Genomic DNA, 24,065 nt, shown 5'->3' with positions numbered 1-24,065 from the left:
TGAGAGCAGCACGTGGTGTGTGCTCAGGGCTCAGGAAACAGCTCCTGCCCTTGACTGTCACCTTTGGGGTGCTCCACTTAATGCTGCTTCTTGGCTTCCAGAAAGTACAGATAAGATTTAAGGGAATTTTTTGTCTTTCTCCCAAGTTTCTTTTGGTTTTGTTGCTGTTTAAAGGTTGAACTGCTCTAGGAGTTAACAGGACATAAAGTGATGAGCATAAAACTCAAAATTCTGCTTATTTTCCTGTGTGTTCTCCCTAAGGAGAGAATAGAGAGGATGGAGGAAGCCTCAGGTGTTGCTGTGGAATACCTGGGCTGCCTCTCTTCTAGCTGATCCTGTTTTTTCTTCTGTTTCCTACTTTTCCCATTGTCTGGTGACAGAAGTTAAGTTTTGCTGCACAGAGTCCAATATAAAACCAAATATAAAGCCAGGAGAAGCTCAGGAAGGTTCCTGGGGAGGGGGCAGTGGTGACTGAATGCCCTGAGAGCCAGAGAAGCTCCTGCAACCCCAGAGCCTGAGCTGAGTGATGTCTCCTTCCTTTGCAGGTCAAGGTCCTTCTCGTCTTCTCCCTCTCCTTCTCCAACACCATCTCCTCACAAGCCACTGGCCAAGGCTAAAGGGGAATTATTGCCACCTCCTGGGAAAGGGTAAGCACCCAAGTTCCTCTGGGTGAGGAATTCTGACCTTCAGGGGCCTTCAGGAAGGAATGCAGGATTGGGTGGAATATTGGGAAGGAATATTTCCTGTCAGACTGGGAAGGCCCTGGATCCCTGGAAGTGTCCAAGGCTGGATGGGGCTTGGAGCAGCCTGGGCTGGTGGAAGGTGTCCCATGGCAGGGAGTGGAATCTTTGAGGTCCCTTCCCATCCAAACCATTCTGGGATTCTAAACCTCACTGAGTTGAAAAAAGAAATAAAAGATGTGAAATACAGCCTTTATTGAACAGTTTTTAGCTTGGCAAATTTAATTAAATAATGGCATTTTTGCTTATTAAATCCAAGTTAAACTGTGCAAGTATCCTTAAATATTACCTGTGTACAAGTGTTTAAACACTTGATTTACTGCTGGAACATTCTCTGTGTGCAGATATATTTGTATACTCTAAATATACATAATAGGAGGTGTAAAAAAGTTTAAATTTCTTCCTCTGCTGTGGCTTTGGTTAATCCACAGCCTCAGAATAAAGAAATGGTTCAACCTCATCAACTTTTCACACTGGAGACGGATGAAAACAGGACTGGAGCTCTCTGCAGCTGGGTTTGGCACGTTCTCCAGCCCTGCTGCTCTTTTAAATTCCTGAAATTGCTATTTCACAAACCCTGCAGTGGCAAATTACGGGGACGTTGGAGGGTGACACAACACCGCAGTGATGTCACCTCTTCTAAGCTGACCTGCAAATAAATGACACCATGGGAATCCCCCTGAATTCTCCAGAACTTAGGACAATCCCCTTTGCCACAATTCTTGTCCTTTGTTATCCTGCCTTTTGGGGTTTTTCCCCCTCCACTTTGGGGCTCAGCCCTCCCAGGCCCTCTGCTCCCTCCTGGCAGTGCTGGTTTGGTGACACCAGGGCAGCTGCCCCAGCACAGGGATCATTGTCACTGGCTAACACAGTGCCATGGGCTTAACCCTGTGTTCTGAGGGGGTAAATGCAGATATTGAGCTCTGAGCCCCAAATGGGGCAGCCCTGAGGAACCAGAGCCATTCCCATCTCCTGCACTGGGTGGAACTGGTGCTCCCATCCGGTTTTCCCCAGGGAACACAGGCCAAGGGGCAGATCCAGGCACACACAGGCTGTTTTGCACCCTCCTGATCTGTGTGCTGGAGTTAAAAAGAGAATTTTGGCATTAGCTCTGCACATTTCATTCTGAAGCCTGACTGGCAGATTTTAAGCAGGTGTAAGTGTCTGGGATAAAAATGATGGAATTAAATGGATGAGAAACAACATTTCCACCCCGTCTGCTTCAGGAGTTCATTTACAAGTCAAATATCTCCAGAATTGGCTGTTGTACAGTAATTTGTCTCTGAAAAGATGAATTGATTGAGCATATGGGGAGCAAATCCCTTTAGGGAAATCTGTGGTGTTTGTGTTTTGGTGAAGCAGCCAAGTGTTTGAAGCTTCAGGAATCACACCAGGGCCAGGTTGGATGGGGTTTGGAGTAACCTGGGATAGTGGAAGGTGTCCCATGGAATGGAGTGGACTGGGATGATTTTTAAGGTCTCTTGTAGCCCAAACCATCCCAGGATTCCATAACCTCTAAAATATTAAACAACAAACCAGAGCACGTCATTTCTGAGGACATCAGTGCTCTGTGCCCACCCCCTGGGATCACACACCTGAAAATTGTCGTTTTTCCAGGGAGAAATCTGTGAAGAAACTCACTGCCCTCCCAGTCCCTCAGCCACTCACAAAAATTACAGCAGCAGCCCCGGAGGCAGCCAAGGCAGGGGACAATCGGGAGGCCAGGAGGAAGGAGCGTCAGACAAGGACTCCACCCAGGAGGTGAGAGACGGGGGTGGAGTGAGCCCTGATCCATGGCAGATCCAGCAAATCCCAGCTTTCTGTCCCCTGGGACATCCAGCAAATCCCATAGCCCGGTGCTCAGGGAGAAATCCTTCTCCTGGGCAGGGAGAGAAGGGGAGCAGAGCTGGGCTGGGATGGTCCTGATTCACCTGGAGTGGCTCCTGCCCCTGGAGGCTGGGGGAGGATGGAGTGGGTGGGAAATGTGGGCAAAATCAGGGTGGGAGTGGGGAAAATGGCATTTTTGGGAGCTGCTTCTTGTGGAGGTGGGAGAGTGGGGGAAAATGAATGTGTGGGATCTGTTTGGTGCCACACAGATCTGATGTGGTGGAGGGTCAGCAGCTGGCCCACACTGACCACAAGGATATTCCCCACCATAGAACATCATTCCCAGGGATATCCCCCAGCACAGAACAACATTCCCAGGGATATCCCCCAGCACAGAACAACATTCCCAGGGATGTTCCTCCCCACAGAACATAATTCCCAGGGATATTCCCCACCACAGAGCATCGTTCCCAGGGATATTCCCCAGCACAGAACATCATTCCCAGGGATATTCCCCAGCACAGAACATCATTCCCAGGGATATTCCCAAGCACAGAACATCATTCCCAGGGATGTTCCCCAGCACAGAACATCATTCCTAGGGATATTTCCCACCACACAACACCCTTCCCAGCACACAAACTGGGAGAAGTGGTGGAAGGGGCCGATGGCCCCTCAGGGAGGGCTGGGTGTCAGTCAGAGGGTGCTGAGCAAATCTCTGCTTTTCTCTGGGGGTTTTCCTCCGCCGTCTCTCTTTGCCATGACAATTCTCATTGTGGGAGGGGGTTTGCTGCCTTGCAGGAGGACCATCAGTGGCAGCATCAGTGGCAGTGCCAGCAGCTACAGCGGCTCCAGCTCCCGATCGAGGTCCTTGTCCCGGTCTCTCTCCAGATCTCATTCCAGATCATCCTCTGCCTCAGTCTCCCACTCTCCCTCTGGCTCAAGGAAATCCAGGTACAGCCCTGAGCCTTTGTGCCCTTTACTTAACAGCAGAGATTGTGGCTGTTGGTCACAGGTTTGGTTTCTTGCAGTGGAAGCTCTCTGTAGCTCCAGCAGCCCCAGCTGCAGGTGCCTGGGGTGGGACAAGGTTGGGTTTGTGTCACAGATCCCAAGTCCTGAATTGTGGTGGGAATACAGTGTTGGAGAGGGCATGGAGTGAAAGAACAAGACATAATGGCCTTAAACTGATAGAAGGGATATTTCAGTTGAGTATTTGGAAAAAATGCTTCCCTGTGAGGATAGGGAGACCCTGGCTCAGGTTGCCCAGAGAAGCTGTGGCTGCCCCATCCCTGCAAGTGTCCAAGGCCAATTTGGACAGAACTTGGAGCAACCTGCTCTTTTGGGAGGTGTTGGGGTTGGAACTGGGTGATCTTTATGGTCCCTTGCAGCCCAAACCATTCCATGATTCCATGATATTTCCATGTGGTTTGTTCAAGAAAATAATCCTGTCATGTGTGTCCAAGTACCCATTTAAGCTAAATGGTGACCAGAACAACTCCTGGCCAGGGTGATCCCACATCCTAATTAAACTACAAATGAACAGTTTCAGGCTATGGAGCTTGGCTCTGCTGAGCCTCTCCTACCTCTGTTTCCTGTCCTTAGGGGAGATGCTTGGCCTGTCAAGAGAGGTAGGTCAGAAAATCCCCAAAAGGCCCAGCTAATGATATTTTCCCTTTGCTGGCAAAGTTGCAGGTCCAGTTCCTTTTGTGCTTAGCCCCAAGTGAACAGTTCCAAGTCTCTTGGTCTGTGAGATGTGTAAACAACAAACTCCTTCCAGCAAAGAAAAACAAACCACTCTCCAGTCATTCCTTCAGGTTTTTTCATCTCCTCACACAGAGGATTCCCTGAATTCTCACAGGCAGAGCCTTGAAACCCAACACTTCCCTGGCACACGGGCGTAAGAACAGTCCTGTGGTGTAAAACCAGTGGCTGGAGCAGGATTTGGCTCTGAGCATGGCAAATTCCCATCAGTGAACTCTGTGGGACTCCGAGGTTCAACATCCGCGTTATTTTACGGAAATCCCGGCTTGTTTACTCCGTGCTTGTCACGTTCATCAGCCCAGCCTGGGGTGATGCAAGAGCTTCAGAGAGCACCAGGGCAGGGATGGGAAATGGGAGCACACTGGGGCTGCCTGTGCTGCTCCTGTGGGAAGGGGAAACGTGGCAGATGCACTGTGTGCCCACAGCAGGCCAGCCTGGCGGCCTGGGCGGGTTCCTGGCTCATCCTGGAATCCATGAGACCTCTCAGAACTCAGCTGCTGGTGCCAGAGGCTGCACAGGGTTGGTCTGTGCTGAAGCTGCCACATCCCCTCAGTCATCCCAATGCAGTTTCCAGGCAGGCAGCCTGGCAGAGCAGGGCGGTGTGGCCCGTGGAACAGGCTGGAGAGGCTGCCTGAATATTCATGGAGTGGGATGGTTTGGCTTGGAGAGGAGCTTAAAGCTCATCCAGTCCAACTCTCTGCCACCTTCCACTAGACTAGGTTGTTCCAACCCTGTCCAGCCTGGCTTGAACGCTTCCTGGGATAGGCCCTGCTGGGAAGTTTCCATCTTGGAGGTGTCAGTCGTGACAGTGGATGCGTGCCAGCAGCAGAAACCGTGCCAGGGAACCCTTGCCCTGAGCTGTAACACTGACCTGGATGTGCCAGTGCACTCCCTGCTTTCACTCCCTGTTTTCCTGGGCAAACAGTGACCTGTTTACCCATTGCCTTAATCCTGGCTATAAATAATCATTACTTTCTAGGCCTGCACCCCACAGCTTTGACATTTTCCACACCAGCAGCACACACAGCCTTTGTGCATCATTCCCTGCCGAGCTTCCCAGCATCCAGGGAGATGCAGCAAGGCTTTGCTGCCTTGCTGGGTGTGCTGAGCTGTTGTTCTTGGCAGGTCCCTGAGCGTGAGCAGCGTCTCCTCCGTGTCCAGTGCCTCGTCCAGCAGCAGCTCCGTGCGCAGCGCCGACTCCGAGGACATGTACGCCGACCTGGCCAGCCCCGTGTCCTCGGCCAGCTCCCGCTCCCCCACCCCGGCCCAGCAGAAGAAAGGTACAGGGACCTGCTCTGCTGGGGGTGGATCCCTCTGGGGAGTCTTTGGAGAGGGAGGGAGGAGCAGGGAGCCTTCCCTGGGAATTCTGTGGGCTCCGGGAAAATCCTTGAGCGGAGGGGATACAGGAGCAGAGGTGCTGTGGAGCAAATGTGCACCCACATCCTTCCATCCCTGTGCCTCTGGTTGTCTCATCCCTTTTCCTGCCTGGCAGTTCTGCCTCTCCCATTCTCCTTCACCCTTGGAAGGTGATGTAAATCTGGACAGCTCCAGTATCACTTTGCTCTTCCTCTGCTCCTTCCAGACCATGGCAGAGTCTGTGGCAAAAGCTTTTTTGTTCTTTGTCTCTTCTGTTGCTCTCTGTGGAAATTCAGGCTTTCCTGAATCCCTTAACCTCCTGTCCACCGGCTGAGTTAACTGCTGTGGGCTTTTTCCGTCCCTGGAGCAGCATCCTCTTGCCCAAAGGGAGAGCAGGCAACAGGAATCATTCCCAAGTCACCCCTTGTGCTCTCTGCTTTCAACAGGAAAGTCAAAAAAAGAAGACAGTGCTAAAGAGGAGAAGAGGAAACGAGATGTGCCCGCTCAGCTCCTGAAATCAGCCAAGCCCACCCCGGGCAGCAAATCCCAGCAGCTGCCCCAGGGCCAGCAGCCCTCGGCCCCCCAGGCACAGCAGGGCAGCTTCAGCGGGCACAAGGAGATCAAACTGACCCTCCTGAACAAGGTGGGAGTGGGTCCCTGGGGCTGGGATCCCCTGCTGGCTTCTTACTGTTTAAACCAGTTTGCAACCCAAGGCTTCCTCCTGTCTCCAACCTCTTTTCTCCCACTTGCTCCTGGAGCCGTGTGGTACATGTGGCACTTTCTGGGGGCCAGAGGGGGTGGATCCTGCAGGAGGGGATGGATCCTGATAGGAGGGAGGGGATGGATCCTGGCTGGAGGGGATGGATCCCAGCAGGAGGAATGGGATGGATCCAGCAGGAAGGAGGGGATGGATCCCAGCAGGAGGAATGGGATGGATCCCAGCAGGAGGAATGGGATGGATCCCAACTCCAGGCTCAGCACTGCTGGGATGAGCTCAGCCAGGAAGGTCTGGGGCTGGCTTGGAGGGCAGCACACAGAACCAGTCTGGCAGCACACACCCTGTGCTGGCTGCACTGTGGGGCTGTGTTGGCGGCTGCCCTGGGGCACATTCCTGCTGCAGCTTCCAGGCTCTTCCCCGCTTGCTCGAAGGTCCTGCCGGGGCCTTTCCCCTGGGAGATGCTCTGGGAGCTCCTCCTGTGCCCCCCCAGAGCGGGCTGGGCACAGAGTGCAGGGGCACAAGGGGCAGCTGCGGTGTCCCCCTGGCTGCTCCCCTCCCGTCTGATCCCCCTGCCCTGTCAGAGCCCTGGGCACGGGTGCCAGCCCCAGCCCGTGTGGGGGAGTTGTTCCCCGTGGGGTTTGCTGCTGGGGCAGGGTGTTGGCCCCATCACGTGGGCAGGTTCCTGTTTTTGATATTTTGCTCTGCCAGCCCAAATTCCCCGGCGCAGTCTGAGGCTGCAGATTTCTCTACTTCCCTGTGCTCTGACGTGAGGAGGCTTTATCAGAGGCAGGAACTGCTCTGGAGGGAGGGAGGGAGGAGTGTGCAGTGACACATGACAGCCTGGAAAAGGCACGGCTCCACATGCCTCCTTCACATCTGCTATCCTTGGTGCTGCTGGGGAAAAAGCCATCCCAAAAAGCTGCTCTTTTCCTGTTCCTGTTCTGAAATTGGTACAGCCTTACCCCCAGAGCAGGGGGTGTTGCTGTTGGCTCCTGGTGGTTGGGAATCAGGTGGATCCAGGGCTGGCTGGGACTGGTGTGTGCAGAGTTTATTGGGAAAGGTGTTTGCAGGAGGCAGGGAATGGCTGTGCCCGTGTCCCTGTGCAGAGGGAAGTGGCTGCTCAGCTCCATTGTTTCAATTCCATTGCAGGCAGCTGACAAAGGAAGCAGGAAGAGATACGAGCCAGCAGACAAAGAGAGGCCAAGCTCTCCTCCAGCCAAACGGGCCAACCTGTCACCTGACAGAGGTGAGGCATCCTCCAGCAGCTGGAGAGATCCACTGCAGCCATCCCAAAACCTCAGAGTGGGATTGCCACAGACAAAGGGGGGTAGTGACCATCCTGCTGCAAAAACACAGCAGAGCTGAGGCCCTGGGCAGGCCCAGGGGCACATTTGTGCCTGGTGTGACTCCACTGTAAATCCTGTCCAAAAACACAGCCCCTTGCCTTTGAAGACACAGAGTTCTCACCTCCACATCCACCCCATGGTCTGTTCACTGCTGCTGGCCTCAGATGTGGCTGTGGAAATCAGGTTTAGGTTGGAAATTAGGAAATATTTTTTTCCCAGGAAGGAACAGACTGTCAGGACAGAGTCCCCATCCCTGGAGCTGTTCCATAAATGTGTGGATGTGGCACTGGGGACAGGGTTAGTGGTGACCTTGGTGGTGCGGGGCTGAAGGATGATCCTGAAGATCACTTCCAAACCCCAGCCACTCCAGGCCTGTGAGTCACAGGAGTTTCCTTTGGTGCATCCTGGAGTTTTCCAGGGGGAGCTGTCCCTGCCAGCCAGGCTGGTGCTTCGAAAGGCTGGGAGGGAGGGATGGATGCAATCAACCCCTGCCTGCATCAGCCAGCCTGGGACAGGAGCTGATTGCCCCACCTCTGGGTGACACAACCCGCTCTGCCCTGGATGTTTAGAAAGACCTGGGCTTTCCAAGTGCTCTGCTGGGGCTCAGTCCTCCCCAGCAGCAGCAACAGCTCGGGAAAGCGAGCTGGCAGGCACAGACAGGGACTCGGTGCCACCCTGCAGCCCTGGCTGTGGCTGCCAAGAGGCACAGGGGGTGTGGGGGCAGTTGGCAGCCAGAGGTGGCTGCGGGTGACGTTGGAGCTGCCACGTGATGTTGTTTTCCCTGGTGGCTCAGCTGTAGGTGGATCTTGTTGACTCTGGGTGCCAGCCAGAGAAGGTCTGTGCTAATAACCTGCAACATTCACCTCCTGCAAGGGCAGCCTGCAAGGGACTGCCCCGGGTTCGAGTTCACTGGGGTCTGGTTCACACACGAGTGGCAGGGCCAGGCCAGGACGTTTTTAGAGAGGCTTTGGTGCCATCCTCTGCTCTTTGGTAAAAAGCAATTTCTGAGCTGCAGCACAGAGTAATTTGGGCTGGAAGGGACCAAAGATCAGCGACAGCTTCCACAACCCCAGGTTGCTCTGAGTCCCATCCAGCCTGGCCTTGGACACTCCAGGGATGGGGAGTCCCAGCTATGGAGCCCCAAACTTAATTTTTAGTGTTTAAGCCAGTTTTCAACCCAAGGCAAAATCCAATAGCAAAGGTGCCCTTGGCTGAGTTGGGACTGAGCCCTTGGCATCCCAGCACCAGACTGCTCAGTGGTGGTGTCTGAGTGTGTCACCTGCACCTGTGGGCTGAGGCTGCCCCAGCGTCCATCCCCAGGAGCAGAGGGATGCCCTGGCACACGCAGGAGCTGCTGCCACGAGGGACTGGGCACCTTTACTGCCTGAGCTCAGAGCAGGGCAGCAGCTCCACAGGCTGCCTTCCAGCTGCAATTCCCTCTCTGTTCCTGGGGTGCCCCAGCTGCTCCCCAGCCTCCCTGGGTGCCCAGGGCAGCTGTGTTGGGGCAGGGCCTGGCAGCTGAGCCGTGCTGCACAAACACGGGGGTGCTGCTGCCCCGGGGGCTGGCTCCCAAAGCTGCAGAGCTGCCCTCGCCTGTCACTGCAGGGGCCACTGCACCCTGTGAGCCGCCAGGGCAGAGCCAGCAGCTCTGCAGGCACAGGGTGCCATGGAGGAGCCTCACTCCAGCAGCTGGAGGGTCAGGAAGGGCTGGTGGCAGGTGCTGTGTACAGGTGACACCGGGGCACAGCCCTGCCTGGCTTCTCTGCTCCCCCAGAGGTGCAGGGGGCACACAGCGAGGCTTTTCCAGCTGCTGCTGGACCTGGCATTGGTTTTGGCATTGTTTTTGGCATCGTTTTTGGCACAGTGTGGTCAGTGAGTGCAGGCAGGGGTGGCCTGTGCCTTGGTGCCCAGCAGGAAAATGAAGCAATGTCCTTGTGCTCTCCCCAGGCTCTCGCGATAGGAAGGCGGCCGGGAGACCCTCGTCCCCCAAACAGGAACGGCAGCGGGGCCAGAACCCAAAACCTTCCCCTGCACAGGCAGACAGGTGAGTGCTGCTGCTTCTGCTGGGCCTCCCAGCCCTCCAGGGCCTCCAGCCCCTGTCCCGGGCTGTCCCGGGCTGTCCCAGGCCAGCAGCTGCAGTTTCCATGGAGCGCAGTGCCAGGGAGGACACGGAGCTGCCTGGGCGGGTGCCAGGGGTGCCAGGGCTTGTGCAGAGCCTCCAGCTGGGAGAAGAGCAGGAGCACCCAGAGCCAAGTGGGTCAGGAGTGAGCTCAGCCAGTGCCTCTGCAGCTCTTTAGCACGGTGTTAAAGAGCACCAGAGTGCAGCCCCTTCCCCCTGGCCAGCTCCTCCTGGCACCTGTTCCAGTGCCTCATTCCCCTTTTCCCAGCCTGGCACAGCCTCAGCTGCTCCCCTTGCTGCTGTGGCTGTGTCCCCTGCATGGGACAGAGCAGTGACAGCCCTGGTTTTGCACCTTCCATGCAGCTCAGCCAAATTCGTGGCATGCTGTGTCTGCTGCAGTGCTGCAGTGTCCCAGTGCAGTGTTGGACGTGTGGATCTGGGGACTCAAGAATTGTGAATCCTCTCCAAGGGTCTCTGGGGGCAACATCAGAGGGAAGGGGCTGAAGGATTTGGGGTTGAGGGGATGCTCCAGGGCTGCTGTCCCCTGTGGGTCTCACTGGGAGCTGCTCACTGCAGCCACGAGCTGGCACTGAGTTTAATCCTGGGAATTTGGGAATCCCCATGTAATATCTGTTTTTTTACTGTTTAAGCCAGTTTTCACCCCAAGGCCTCCTCCTGTCTCCAGCTTCTTTCCTCCCACCTGCTCCTGGAGCCATGTGTTAGATGTGACACTTCCTGCCATTTTAGTTCAGCTCAGAAATTAGGGGAAAATCCTTCCCTAGTGAGGATGAGGAGGCCCTGGCACAGGATGCCCACAGAATCTGGCTGTCCCATCCCTGGCAGTGCCCAAGGCCAGGCTGGAGCAACTGGGGGTAATGAAAGGTGGCCCTGCCTGTGGAAAGAGATTAAATTTATGTGGGAAACAACCTTAGAAACCAGTGTGGTCAATGGGGCTCGGTGCACTTTTCATCTCGGAAAGAGATGAAATTTGTGTGGGAAAGGATGTTCAAAACCGTGATTTTAGTGTGGCCAGCAGGGCTCGGTGCACAATCCCCTCTTGGATTCCCTACTTTGGGGCCATTCCCATCTCTCTCTCTCCCTGCAGGAAACGCCAGCTGTCCCCTCAGTCCAAGAGCTCCAGCAAAGTCACCAGCGTGCCGGGCAAGGGCTCGGAGCCGGGCCCTGGCGCTGCCAAGGGCGGCAAATCCAGCACCCTGTCCCGCAGGGAGGAGCTCCTGAAGCAGCTCAAGGCCGTGGAGGACGCCATCGCCCGCAAGCGCGCCAAGATCCCGGGCAAAGTATAGTGGGCAGTGCCCCCAGTGACTGCTGAGGTTTTTATAAAGAGAGGCAGAAGCAAGCGGCCGCTTTGGGATTTTGCAGTTCCTCGTCTTCGTTTTGGCCGCGCGGTTCTTTTTAAAAAAATAAAACAAAAAAAAACAAACGTAAAACCCACACACGTACACGCACCTACACACGTACACACAAAACAAAGAAATTAGGGAAGTTTTTGCCCGACGAGCGGCTCCGGGGGGGCTCCGGGGCCCTGTAAATGTGCACAGAGGACTCCAGCCCTGGGTGCTCCCAGCTCTCCTGTGTCCCCTCTCCTCTTTGCTAGCCTCCAGTTGTATTCTCCTAGTTAGCCCTGCTGTGTGTTGAGTGTCTTCAGCAATGCAGTTCTAGTCCCGTGTGCCGAGAGAGCCGAAAACTGCTGTGAACTGCTGGCAGCACCCTCCTCCCCCAGGAACAATATAAATATATCTATTCCTGCCTCAGCCCTCGGGAGTGCCCTGTCGTTTCTTTGGAGCAGGGGATCGCTTCAGTTGATTTCCCAGGAGCCCTGCAGGTGTTGTGGGTGTCCGTCTGCCAGGAGGGTCCTTCTTCCTTTGGTTTTTCCTTTTTTTTTTTCTTTTCTTTTTTTTTCTTTTTTTTTTCTTTTTTTTTTTTTTTTTTTTGGAGGGATCTCCCTGAAATAAAATATTTTGATAACCAATTTTACCGTTTCCTGCTTTTCTCTGCATCCCCCTTACCTTGAGGGGGGGGGTCTGTACCCCTCATTTTGGGGTTTTTTGGGGCATGAGCAGCTCCATGGAGCTGGAAAAGCTGCTCTGTTACCCGGGGGAGCACCCAGTGTGAAACCAGTATATTAGTGGTGTGTAACTGGGGGCTCCTGCCCTGCCTGGCATCATTGAGGGGTCCCTCTGATAAATTTAGGGAGCAGTTTGGGGGCACTGAGGATTTCCTAGGCTCCTTGTTCCCAGTATGGAACCAGTATCCTACTGGTGTGAAGTGTTAACGGGGAGCATCATCTGGGGTACCTCTGCCAGACCTCTGTCATTCAGAGCACAATTTTTGGGGTCCCTGGGATTTCCCATCCCCTGGGATTCTCCATCCCCTGGGATTTCCCATCCTCCAGCCCCGCTCCTTGCTCCAGCACCAAACCAGCATCCCACTGGTGCCGCTGGAGGCCATCGGGCCGTCCCGGAGGGCTGGTGGCAGCCCTCGAGCCCTTCCCAGCGTTGCCCAATTTGGGATTTCTGCCCGGGAATGCCACGGTGATCTCACGGTGCCGCTGACGCAACGGGGCACGGCCTGGGGGATGCCCGTCCCGGCCCGGTGTCACCGGGACACCCCTGCCCGCCTCCCTGCCCAAATTGCGGGGCTCGGAGGCGCCCGTGCTCCCGGCTGGCACACGTGGAGAGCAGAAGGAAGTGCCGGCCCTGTGCGGGGAGGAGGAAGGAACCTGGAGCTGGAGTTTCCAGGTGTGTGCACATCACCTGCCCGGCCCTATAAAAAGGCGGCGGCGGCCGCGGCGCTGCCACTCGGCCGCCTCATCCCCGGGGCTGCGCTTCCCAAGGGCCCCCCAGCCCCTGCCGTGCTCCCGTCCCCAAATCCGGGCCTGTTCCCTGCCCCCCGTGCCCCCCAAATCTTGGCGTGGTGCCTCCACACCTGGCTGATGGTAACGTGGGGTCTGGGGGCGCTGGGGGGTGTTGGGGGTGAGGGGGGGAAGTGTGGGGCTGGCAGGGTGTGGGGTGTGTTATGTGTCGTGTGTGGGGTTTCGTGTGTGTTTAATGTGTGTATGTGCTCATTATATGTGTTACATGTCATGTGTGGGGTGTTATGTGTGTGTTACACACCTTGCACATTGCTCTGTGTGTGTGTGAGAGTTCATTATATGTGTTACATGTCATGTGTGGGGTGTTATGTGTGTTTAATATATGTATATGTTCATTACATGTGTTATATGTCATGTGTGGGGGTTTATGTGTGTGTTACACACCTTGAACTCTGAGTGTGTGTGTTCATTATATGTGTTAAATGTCATGTGTGGGGTTTTATGTGTGTTTAATATGTGTGTTCACACCTTGGGCACAGCTCTGAGTGTGTGCGTTACACACCATGTGCAGGGCTCCCTGTGAGTGTTTATTATGTGTGTGTGTTCATTATATGTGTTAAATGTCATGTGTGGGGTGTTATGTGTGTTTAATGTGTGTGTTCACACCTTGGGCACAGCTCTGAGTGTATGTGTGTGTGCTCATTATTTGTGCTACATCTCATGCGTGGAGTTTTATGTCTGTTTAATGTGTGTGTGTGTGTTCTTTATATGTGTTAAATATCATGTGTGGGGCTTTATGTGTAATGTATGAGTTACACACCGTGTGCACAGCTCTGTGTGTTTGTGTTCATTATATGTGTTATATGTCATGTGTGGGTGTTACGTGTGTGTTACACACCTTGGACATTGCTCTGAGTGTGTGTGAGAGTTCATTATTTGTGTTACATGTCATGTATGTATGTGGGGTTTTATACGTGTGTGTTACACACTGTGTGCACGGCTCTGTGTGAGTTTATTCTGTCTGTGTGTTTATTACATGTTACATGTCATGTTCAGGGCTGTGTGTGTATTTTAAGTGTGTGTTACACACTGTGTGCACAGCTCTGTGTCTGTGTGTTCATTATATGTGTTACATGTCATGTGTGGGATTCTCTGAGTGTTTCATGTGTGTGTTACACACTGTGTGCCCAGCTCTGAGCCTCAGTGTTTATTGTGTGTGTGTTTATTATATGTGTTGTGTGTCATGTGCACAGCTCTGTGTAGTTTTATTCCATGTGTGTGTTACACACCCTGTGCACAGCTCTGTGTGTGTATTTTATGTGTGTGTTACACACCATGTGCACAGCTCTGTGTGTGTGTTACCTGTCACATGCAGGGTTCTCTGTGTGTATGTTTTATGTGTGTGTGTTACATGTGCACTGCTCTGTGTGTGTATTTTCATTTTATTACCTGTGTGTATCTGTTACACACCATGTGCAGGGTTCTCTGTGTGTGAGTTTTATGTGTGGGAGTTGCACATCATGTGTGGGGCTCTCTACATGTGTGTGTATTTTGTGTGTGTGTTTTTGGCGTGTGTGTGTTTATATCTGTGTGTGTAACACGCCATGTGCAGGGCTCTGTGTGTGTGTTAATTGTGTGTGTGTGTTAATTCTGTGTGTCACATGTCATATGCACAGCTCTGGGTGAGTTTTTAGTACAGGTGTGAGTTAGCTGACATGCACAGCCCTGTGAGTGTGTTACACACTCTGTGCACAGCTCTGTGTATTTTACGAGTAAATTACACACCATGAGTGTATTTTACGTGGGTGTTACACACCATGGGTGTATTTTATGTGGTATTACACACCCTGTACAGGGCTCTGTGTATTTTATGTGTGAATTACACACTCTATGCACAGCTCTGTGTATTTTATGTGTGTGTTACACACTATGTGTGTATTTTATGAGTGAATTACACACCCTGGGCATATTTTATGTGGTGTTACACACACTGTGCAGAGCTCTGTGCATTTTATGCGTGAATTATACAGCATGTGTGTATTTTATCGTGTGTGAATTATACACCATATGTATGGTGTATAACATACATAATATATGTGGTGTATAACACACACATACATACATATATGTATGTATATATTTATTATTTATAATTTATAATTTATATATTTATATTTTTACATATAATATATAATGTGCATTTTTATATTTTATATACTTTAATTATATTCTATTATATATAATATAGTATGTACCTTAAGATATATATTAACATTAATATATTGATATTATATCAATATATTAATAATATTGGTATGGGTTTTTATATTAAATAAATAAATAAATAAATAAATAAATATATATATATATTTATATTTATATATAAAATATTAAATATATTTTATATTTATAAGTATATAAATAAATAAATATACCCGTGCTTGTTTTAGAGCACCCGACCCCGCCAGGGTGGTCCCTCCCTGGTTATTTATCATTAATATGAATACATTAATATATTAATTTTATATATTATATAATATTATACTTTATATTTTTATATTTTATATCGATATATTATATATTATGTATATTTTATATATTTATATGTGTTTATCTGTTTTTATATGTATTTATATATATTTATATAATTCTTTTTCTAAGTGTTTATCTGTATTTATATCCGTGTGTGTGCTGAGTGTGGCAGCCCTGCACACACAGAGGGATCCAGGGGTGTTTTTGGCAGCCCTGAGCACAGGGGCTGCTGGATGCTGTCCCTGTCCCTGGGTGTGTGCACTGCCAACACACACAGATTTTTATTTATTACTGCAGGGACGATGTTTAATATGCAGCTATATTCAAATTTATGTTATCTATATCCCATTCTATGGTATTTTTATTTGTTATTTTCATTTTCTATTTTATTTTCATTTTCTATGTGTATTTATACTCTCAATTTCTTTGCTTTATCCTTTTCTTTATATTATCTAGTCCCTTATTTATTTATTTATTTACTTATTTATACTTCTTTTTATTTTATATACTTACATTTAAAAGTATTCAAGTATATAAATTTATATCTTTCTATTATGTTTGTTTCTAATTTATTTAAATCCATTATTTTTTCCCATTATTTCTTTTCATTCGAGGGGTTGTTTATCCGTGATTTAATATTTCATTCCCACACACAAACAGGTGATTTCTGTGTCTGTGTGGGTGTGAGTGCACAGGATTAGCTGCAGGTGTGTGCACAGATATTTCCTACTCCTGTAGGGGCAGGGTGTGCAGACTCTGCTGGATGTATGTATGTAAATATAGACATATATTTTTACATAAATATAAAATATATAAATAAATATAAATGAACATATATACATGTATATAAATATAGACATATATTTATACATAAATATAAAATATATAAATAAATATAAACCTATATAAAAACATATATACATGTGTATAAAAATTAAATATATATATATAAAAGTATAAATAAATATTCAAAATAGATATATGTGTGTATATTTATAACAGTATATATTTATAATTTTTCTATAAATATATAAATATATTTTATATACATGAAATATATTAATATAAGGACATATATATATTTATGTATATATAATATATATATTTATATGTCTTTTATATAAATTTATATGTGTGTATAGGTTTTATATTTTTATTTACATTTTAATATATTTTTATAAAGTATATATTTATATATTTTCTCTAAATATATAAAAATTATTTTTAAAATAGTTTTATATCTAAATATTTTATATATAGAGAGATATATCTTTTTATATATATATTTTATATATAAATATATACATAAATTTTTATATATGTTTGTGTATGTGTATTTATAATTTTGGTTTTATTTTAATTTATTTTTATATATTTATACAAAATATATATTTATTTACTTTTCTATAAATATAGCCAAAAAATTATATATGTCTTTTTATAGATACTATACATAGATATATATATCTTTATATATATAAAATATATACTTTAATATATTTTATATAAATATACATTTTTATATATACATTTGGGTGTGTGTATTTATAGTTGTATGTTTTTATTTTTGTTTATTTTATATATTTACATAAAATATTTTTCTATGAATATAAAAAATGTTATATATTTTTTATATATTTTTATATATAAACATATATTTTCTGTGTGCATAGTTTTATATTTTTATTTATATTTCTCTTATATAATTATATAACATATTTATATATTATATAACATATTTTTTTATTTATATATTATTTATGTAACATATATATTTATGTAACATATTTATTCTATAGATATAGAAATTATATCTATTACATATATAATATCTTTATATATATATAAAACAGATGTATTTTAATAGAAATATATAAAAAATTTAATATATTTTTGTGCATATGTATTTATAGTTTTTTATTTTTATTTCTCTTTCTTTTTCTATATTTATATAAAATCCATATTTATATATGTGTGTGTGTGCGTGCGCAGTGTGTGAGTGTGGATATTGAGTGTATCCAAGCACGTATGCACGTGGGTGTGCTAAGTTTTTCGGGATGGGATACACATATATATATAAATATGTAGATCTTATATATATAAAAAATATAGATAGATATAGATAGATACAGATAGAAATAGAAATATATACATAGCTAGCTATATTTACATATTGATATATAGATATAGATAGCTACAGATACAGATAGCTATAGATAGAAATAGCTAGCTATATTGATATATTGATATATTGATATATAGCTATAGATATACTGATATAGACAGAGATACAGATATAGATAAAGACAGATACAGACAAAGACAGAAATAGAAATAGAAATAGAAATAGAAATAGAAATAGAAATAAATAGAAATAGAAATATCGAGATAGAGACACGCAGAGATACAGAGATGCTCTAGAGATATCTATGTACAGATAAAAATGTACAGATGCTCTGTAGACATAGAGATATGGAGACATCTATAGATATAGGGATTATACGGATAGAGAGATGTGTGGAAATAGATAAATATATAGATCATGGATAGGTAATAGATCGATAATGGATGGATTATGGCTAGGCAATGGATAGATAACAGATCGATACACGGGCACACACCTGCCCAGGCCCTGGGGCTGCGCGCTCACATTGTGGGGAGGGCTCTGCTGGTCCCTGCCTGTCCAACCCCCCTGTGTGTGTGCCTGTCCCTTTGGGTGTCACTGTCACTGTGCTGTGCGTCCCTGTCTCTTTGGGTGTCACTGTCACTCTAGCTGTGCGTCCCGGTCTGTTTGGATGTCCCTGTCATTTTGGCTGTGTGTGCCCGTCCCTTTGGGGGTCTCTGAGTCCCCTGGTGTGTGCGGCTGTCCCTTTGGGTGTCCCTGTCCCTTAATGTGTCCCTGACTGTGCTGTGCTGTCCCCGCAGGGCTGGCTGTGTGTCCTGGCCGTGTGTCCCTGTCCCTTGTGTGTCCCTGTCACTCTAGCTGTGTGTCCCTGTCCCTTGTGTGTCCCTGACTGTGCTGTGCTGTCCCCGCAGGGCTGGCTGTGTGTCCTGGCCGTGTGTCCCTGTCCCTTGTGTGTCCCTGTCACTCTAGCTGTGTGTCCCTGTCCCTTGTGTGTCCCTGACGCTGTGCTGTCCCCGCAGGGCTGGCTGTGTGTCCTGGCCGTGTGTCCCTGTCCCTGACGCTATCCTGTCCCCGCAGGGCTGGCTGTGTGTCCTGGCCGTGTGTCCCTGTCCCTTGTGTGTCCCTGACGCTGTTCTGTCCCCGCAGGGCTGGCTGTGTGTCCTGGCCGTGTGTCCCTGTCCCTGACGCTATCCTGTCCCCGCAGGGCTGGCTGTGTGTCCTGGCCGTGTGTCCCTGTCCCTTGTGTGTCCCTGACGCTGTGCTGTCCCCGCAGGGCTGGCTGTGTGTCCTGGCCGTGCTGGCGGCGCTGGGGCAGTGCCGGGGGCTGCGGCGCGCCGGGGCCGGCTCCGCTCACTCCGCCGTGCGCTGCTTCAGCGGGGCCGAGCTGGGGGACGAGGCTCCGGCGCAGCTGCTGGGCCGCAGCCTGCGCTGGGACCGGCACCTGTCGGTGCAGCTGGTGCCGCAGCTGGAGCGCCTGGAGGCGGCCGGGGCCCGGCGGCGGCGGCGGCAGCGCCCGCCCGCCTGTCCCGCGCTGTCGCTGCGCACCGGGCTCCGCAGCGAGCCCCACGAGCGCTCCATCTCGCCCTGGCGATACCGGTGAGTGCCCCGCTCCCCGACACCCCCCGGGTACCCCTCCCCAGCCGGTTAGAGCTGGCGGCACAAGCGAAAGCGTCGCCGTGTCCCCGCAGCATCGACGAGGACGAGAACCGCTATCCCCGCAAGCTGGCCTTCGCCGAGTGCCTGTGCAGCGGCTGCGTGGACGTGAAAACCGGCCGGGAGACCACGGCGCTCAACTCGGTGACCATCCAGCAGACCATGCTGGTGCTGCGGCGCAAGCCGTGCCCGCGGCCCGCGGGGCTGGGGCTGGTGGCGCTGGAGGTGGATTACATCCGAGTGCCCGTGGGCTGCACCTGCGTCCTGCCCCGCACGGCGCGCTGAGCCCGCGCCGTGTCATCCCCGGGACCCTGTCACCCCCGGGACCGTGCCACCCCCCTGACCGTGTCACCCTGGTGACAGTGTCACCCCTCCCGTGCTTGTTTTAGAGCACCCGACCCCGCCAGGGTGGTCCCTCCCTGGTTATTTATCAGTTATTTATGTTTTGCTGCCGGGGGGGTTTGGTACCCTCTGTTATTTATTGCTGACCCCCCCTGGCCACAGCTGTGCCTCCAGGGCCAGCACTGCCCCACGGCCAGACCCTGTGAGTGCTGCACTCACTGGTTATTTATTCCCCCAAAAATGTATTTATTGTCTCCTTTCTAGTGCTATTTAATGCTGCAAATAAAAGCCAACAACTCTTGGTAAGGTCCTTGCTCTGTTCCCAGCCAGGGAATTTGGATGTGGGGAATTGGGGCGCAGGGACAGAGGAACAAAGGGACAGAGGGACATCGTGGGACAGCCCTCAGCCCCGGCACGGCGGGCAGAGCACCAGAGCAGCAGGGCAGGATGAACTGGGAGGTGACAGGGAGGGCACAGGGTGCCCCACACCCCCAGCCTGGGGGGGACCCAGCCCTGGCACCCCGACACCCACACCTTTCCCACGGCTCTGCCCCGGGCACCGCGTCCCACGGGCCTGGTGCCACCTGCCAGGGCCACCCCACCTGTGCTGGCAGCACCTGCAGCCCCCGAGGGGCAGGGTCTGTGTGGGGAGGGGGCAGAGGGGGCCTGAGCAGCTGCTGATCCCAGTGGGATCAAGGATTTGGCACCCACGTCACACGCGGGAACTTGCAGCAGCCACCAGTGGCACTGGGCAGGGAAATGCTCCCCACATTCCCTGCTGGGGGGTGCCCCAGGTTTTGGGGGCTCCTGTGGGACGCCCTGTGCACCTCCAGGGTGGGGCCCTCCCAGTTCCTCCCAGTCCCACCCCACTATGGGCTCCATAAGGATTTTGGGAGGGAACCCTGCCCTGGCCATACTCTGCACATCCACACCCTGGATTTGCCCATAACTGCACTGTTTGTCCCCAGAACACCTCCCCAGTCCTGTGCCAGCCCCCCAGGAGCGGGGCAGGGCTGGGGGGACTCCCCTGGAGCAGGAGGCAGGGGCAGCCAGGGCCTTTCCCGCTTTTTATTGCAACAGCAACTGCAGAAGTAACAAAAATGACAAAAATGACAAAAACCAGGGAGAGCAGGAGCAGAGCTGCCCGATCCCCCTGGGAGCTGGGGACTCCCTGAGAGCTGCACTTCCACAGGGATTTGGGGATCCCCCAGGGAACTGGGGGTGCCTGGAGAGCTGGGACCCTCAGGGAGCTGAGCATGCCCAGGGATTTGGGGTTTTCCAGGAGCTGAGGAGCCCCAAGGATTTAGGGGATCCTTAGGAGCTGGGAAGGCCTTGGGGGCTGCAGACCCCACAGGAAACTGAACATTGTGGGGATCTGGGGAGGTCCAGGAGCTGGGGAGATCCTGGGAGCTGGGGAACCCACAGGGAGTTGGGCAGGCCCAGGATTTGGGCATCTCCAGAAGCTGGGAAGCCTCCAAGGACTGGGAACCCCACAGGGAGCATCGCTGGGAATTTGGGAGCTGAGCATCTTAGGGAATTTGGGGATCCCCAGGAGATGGAGATCTTAGAGGGAGATGGAGATCCTACAAGCAGCTGAGCATCTTAGAGGAGCTGAGCATCTTAGGGGATTTGGGGATCCCCAGGAGATCCTACAGAGAAATGGAAATCCTACAAGGAGCTGAGCATTGCTGGGGATTTGGGGATCCCCAGGAGATGGAGATCCTACAGGGAGATGGAGATCCTACAAGCAGCTGAGCATCTTAGAGGAGCTGAGCATCTTAGAGGATTTGGGGATCCCCAGAGGATGGAAATCCTACAAGGAGCTCCGAGCATCGCTGGGGATTTGGGGATCCCCAGGAGAGCTGGGGACCGCAGAGCATCACTGGGGATTTGGGGATCCCTTGGGGGGCCATGGGAACTGATGATCCCAGGAGCTGGGGACTCTCAGCAAGGGGCTCCCAGCCCCAGGGTTTTGGGGACCCCAGGAGCCCAGTGGATGGCTGCAGCGGATCCAGGAGCAGCTGGGGAGCAGGAGCAGGGCAGGGCAGGGGATCCCCATTACTCCACCTCCACGGGGATGGGGTTCACCTGCCCCCCCAGCTCCGGCTGCTTCCTGCGGGCATCGGGGGGCGGCCGGGGCGGGGGGTTGCTGGGGGGCGCCTTCATGGTGCCCCCCCCTTGGGGCCTCTCCCGGGGCTTCTGCTCGATGGGTCTCCACTCCTCCCCTCGCACCGCGGCCTGCGGGGTCACAGCAGGGCCAAGGATCAACCCCCACCCCAAAAAGGGGCAGGGAAAGCACAGGGGGACCAGAGGGGAGGATGTGACATGACCCCTGCCCACCCCGATTGGGACAGGCTGTTCCTGCAGCCCCATCTGGGAATGCTGCTGGAATTCACATGGAAACACTGGTGCATGGGTTTAGGGGTGGCCTCCCTCTCCCAGCCCCCCAAAACCCCTGTGCACTCACCAGCAGGTAGATGCCGCTGGCAATGCCCAGGCAGACGGTGCCCAGGATGGTGGAGAGGAGGAATCCAGCAGGGACAGCCAGGCTGTGACAGAGATTTGGGGTTCAGAGGGTGCCAGGGGGCTCAGCCCCCAGCCCCAACCCTGCACCCCACTCACGCAGCGTGGAGGATGGCTCGGATGTAATAATTCCTGGTGAGGGGCCCCAGCAGCTTCACCACGGCTGTCAGGTACTTCTGGCCACTGCAGGGTGACAGCAGGGGGGTCACTGGGGGTGTCCCCACCCTCGGGGGACAGCCAGCCCCCAGGGACCGCCATGGCTGCGGGGTGGGGGGAGCCAGCACTCACCACCTCTCCATGGTGGAGCCCTTTTTCCGTTTGCTCCTGGGATACTCGAGCAGGCACACCAGGACGCCTGCAGCGCTACCGGGGCGTCAAGAAAAGGCGGGATGGGACGGGAATGGCCCCAAGGACACCCCAAAAGGGCTGTGTGCGGCAGGGAACGCACAGCGGGGAGCACAGTGGGGAGATGAGGATGTGACCCCTGCCCGGTCATGCCTCCCACCCGATCGGGACGGGGTTTTCCCACAGCCCAGCCCCGGGAATGCTGTCGGGAAGGATACATGGAGTACGCCGCGAAGTACCAGCCCTTGAACTGCCCCGCCACGGCCACGATGCCGCCCGTCAGCAGGACTGCGGGAACGGAGGGGACGGAGCGGTCACAGCGGGCCGGGATAGCGACCCCCAACAGGGATACAACCCCCAAACCGGGATACCGAGCCCAAACCGGGAAACCGAGCCCAAACCGGGAAACCTAGCCCAAACCGGGATAAAACCCCCAAACCGGGATACCCACCCCAAACAGGGATATCATCCCCTAAACCGGGATAGCGACCCCAAACCGGGATACCGAACCCAATCCGGAATACAACCCCTAAACCGGGATACAGCCCCCAAACCTGGATACAACCTCCCCAACCCGGAATACAACCCTCCAAACCAGGATACACACCCCAAACCGGGAAAAAAACCCCAACCCGAGATACACCTCCCCCAAACCGGGATACAAACCCCAACTCGGGATACACCCCCCCCAAACCGGGATATAACCTCCCAAACCTGGGATGCAGCTCCCAAATCCCCAGTTACAGCCCCGAGATCAGGATATGCCCTCCCAAACTCCGGATCCAGCCCGGGTCACGGCCCTGGGGACACACGGGACCCCCAGCCCGGGGTTATGGCCCTGAGGTCCCCGGCCCCGAGCGCTGCCGGAGCGGACGCGGGGGCGATGCTGGTGCGGGACCCCGGGCTGGGGAGCTCCGGGGCCCTGGGGGAGGTTTTTGGCCTCGGGGGAGGTTTTTGGCCTCGGGAACGGCCTCGGGGAGGTTTTTTGGCCTCGGGGAGGTTTTTGGCCTCGCGGCCGGAGCAAGAGGAGAGCGGAGGAGGAGAGAACGGAACCGAAGAAGAGAGGGCAGAGGAGGAAGAGAAAAGGAGGAAGCGCAGCCTCCAGCCCCGCCGGGCCGGGACTTCCCGGCCGTCCCCCGCCCTCACCCTCAGCGCGGTGGGACCGGGACCCCCCCCAAATCCCATCCCAGCCCATTCCCGGGGCTCGGCATCCCCAGCCCGCGGGGCGCTCACTCCTTCAGAGCCCGGGGACTTCCCGGAGTGCCCCAAACCCCCCAAACCCCCTCACACTCACTGAGCCCGGCGGCCAGCGCCTGCTCGTTCGCCCACATGGCCCACTCGATCTGCCCCATGGCCCGACGGAACCGGCCCGAGTGGGTTCGGCTGCTCCGCTCGGCTCGGGCCGAACGGGTTCGGCTGCTCCCGGTTCCGCTCGGCTCGGGCCGAACGGGTTCGGCTGCTCCCGGCTACTCCCGAGCGCCTTCGGCCGCTCTCGGTTCCGCTCGGCTCGCTCCGAGCGGGTTCGGCTGCTCCCGGCCCGGTCCGGTTCGGCTCTGCTCGGTCGGGTTCGGCTCGGCCCGCTCTGCTGTGCTCGGCCCGCTGGGGCTCGGCTGCTCCCGGTGGGCCCGGCCCGTCCCGGTTCGGCTCCGCTCGGACGGCCCCGACCCGGAAGGCGGGTGCGGCGCTACCCGCACAGGCCACGCCCCATTCGTATTGACCACACCCTTTTTAGAATGCCACACCCAATTTATTACCACGCCCCCTTGGAACAGGCCACGCCCCCGAGGGGACACGGCACCGGCCCGGGGCCGCACTGAGGACACGGCGGCGACACGGATGGCGCGG

At 52.5% G+C, this 24,065-nt stretch overlaps 3 protein-coding genes across 4 annotated transcripts in view; 2 read left to right on the top strand and 1 right to left on the bottom strand.

Annotated features, from left to right (window-relative positions):
- Positions 1 to 11,788, top strand: part of ZC3H18 (zinc finger CCCH-type containing 18) — a 47,630-nt gene extending 35,842 nt beyond the window's left edge. For both annotated transcript variants that reach the window (XM_054269421.1, XM_054269420.1), the window contains exons 12-19: positions 546 to 647; positions 2,358 to 2,501; positions 3,369 to 3,521; positions 5,454 to 5,608; positions 6,131 to 6,327; positions 7,552 to 7,648; positions 9,696 to 9,792; positions 10,973 to 11,788. In XM_054269421.1, the coding sequence (XP_054125396.1) occupies positions 546 to 647; positions 2,358 to 2,501; positions 3,369 to 3,521; positions 5,454 to 5,608; positions 6,131 to 6,327; positions 7,552 to 7,648; positions 9,696 to 9,792; positions 10,973 to 11,171 (1,144 nt within the window). In that variant the 3' untranslated portion in view covers positions 11,172 to 11,788. The remainder of the gene's footprint in view (positions 1 to 545; positions 648 to 2,357; positions 2,502 to 3,368; positions 3,522 to 5,453; positions 5,609 to 6,130; positions 6,328 to 7,551; positions 7,649 to 9,695; positions 9,793 to 10,972) is intronic.
- Positions 11,789 to 17,260: 5,472 nt separating this feature from the next.
- On the top strand, positions 17,261 to 19,295 carry IL17C (interleukin 17C). Its single transcript, XM_054269591.1, has 3 exons — positions 17,261 to 17,266; positions 18,631 to 18,953; positions 19,046 to 19,295. The coding sequence occupies exons 1-3, from the start codon at positions 17,261 to 17,263 to the stop codon at positions 19,293 to 19,295; spliced, it is 579 nt and encodes a 192-aa protein (XP_054125566.1).
- A 2,009-nt stretch (positions 19,296 to 21,304) lies between these two features.
- LOC128932752 (cytochrome b-245 light chain) lies at positions 21,305 to 23,927 on the bottom strand. Its single transcript, XM_054269446.1, has 6 exons — positions 23,515 to 23,927; positions 22,439 to 22,508; positions 22,164 to 22,238; positions 21,975 to 22,058; positions 21,820 to 21,901; positions 21,305 to 21,590 (listed from the first exon to the last, which is right to left on the bottom strand). The coding sequence occupies exons 1-6, from the start codon at positions 23,570 to 23,572 to the stop codon at positions 21,411 to 21,413; spliced, it is 549 nt and encodes a 182-aa protein (XP_054125421.1). The 5' UTR covers positions 23,573 to 23,927; the 3' UTR covers positions 21,305 to 21,410.
- Between the last annotated feature and the right edge of the window lie 138 nt (positions 23,928 to 24,065).

This window comes from Melozone crissalis, unplaced genomic scaffold (assembly GCF_028551555.1).
Source record: "Melozone crissalis strain CALT ecotype California unplaced genomic scaffold, PUWL_Pcris_2 ptg000007l_1, whole genome shotgun sequence".
Classification (NCBI taxonomy): Eukaryota; Metazoa; Chordata; class Aves; order Passeriformes; family Passerellidae; genus Melozone; species Melozone crissalis.
The sequence above is the reverse complement of the archived record's forward strand: the minus strand, read 5'-3'. Positions and strand labels throughout refer to the sequence as shown.

Bases quoted from the DNA above. Each gene is read 5' to 3' on its own strand.
- LOC128932752 (XM_054269446.1), bottom strand. From the start codon at position 23,572: ATGGGGCAGATCGAGTGGGCCATGTGGGCGAACGAGCAGGCGCTGGCC. The intron at 22,509-23,514 runs GTGAGTGTGAGG...CCGTTCCCGCAG, and splicing joins GGCGCTGGCCGCCGGGCTCA to TCCTGCTGACGGGCGGCATC. The intron at 21,591-21,819 runs GTGAGTGCACAG...GTGACCCCGCAG, and splicing joins CCAGCGGCATCTACCTGCTG to GCCGCGGTGCGAGGGGAGGA.
- IL17C (XM_054269591.1), top strand. The intron at 18,954-19,045 runs GTGAGTGCCCCG...GTGTCCCCGCAG, and splicing joins ATCTCGCCCTGGCGATACCG to CATCGACGAGGACGAGAACC.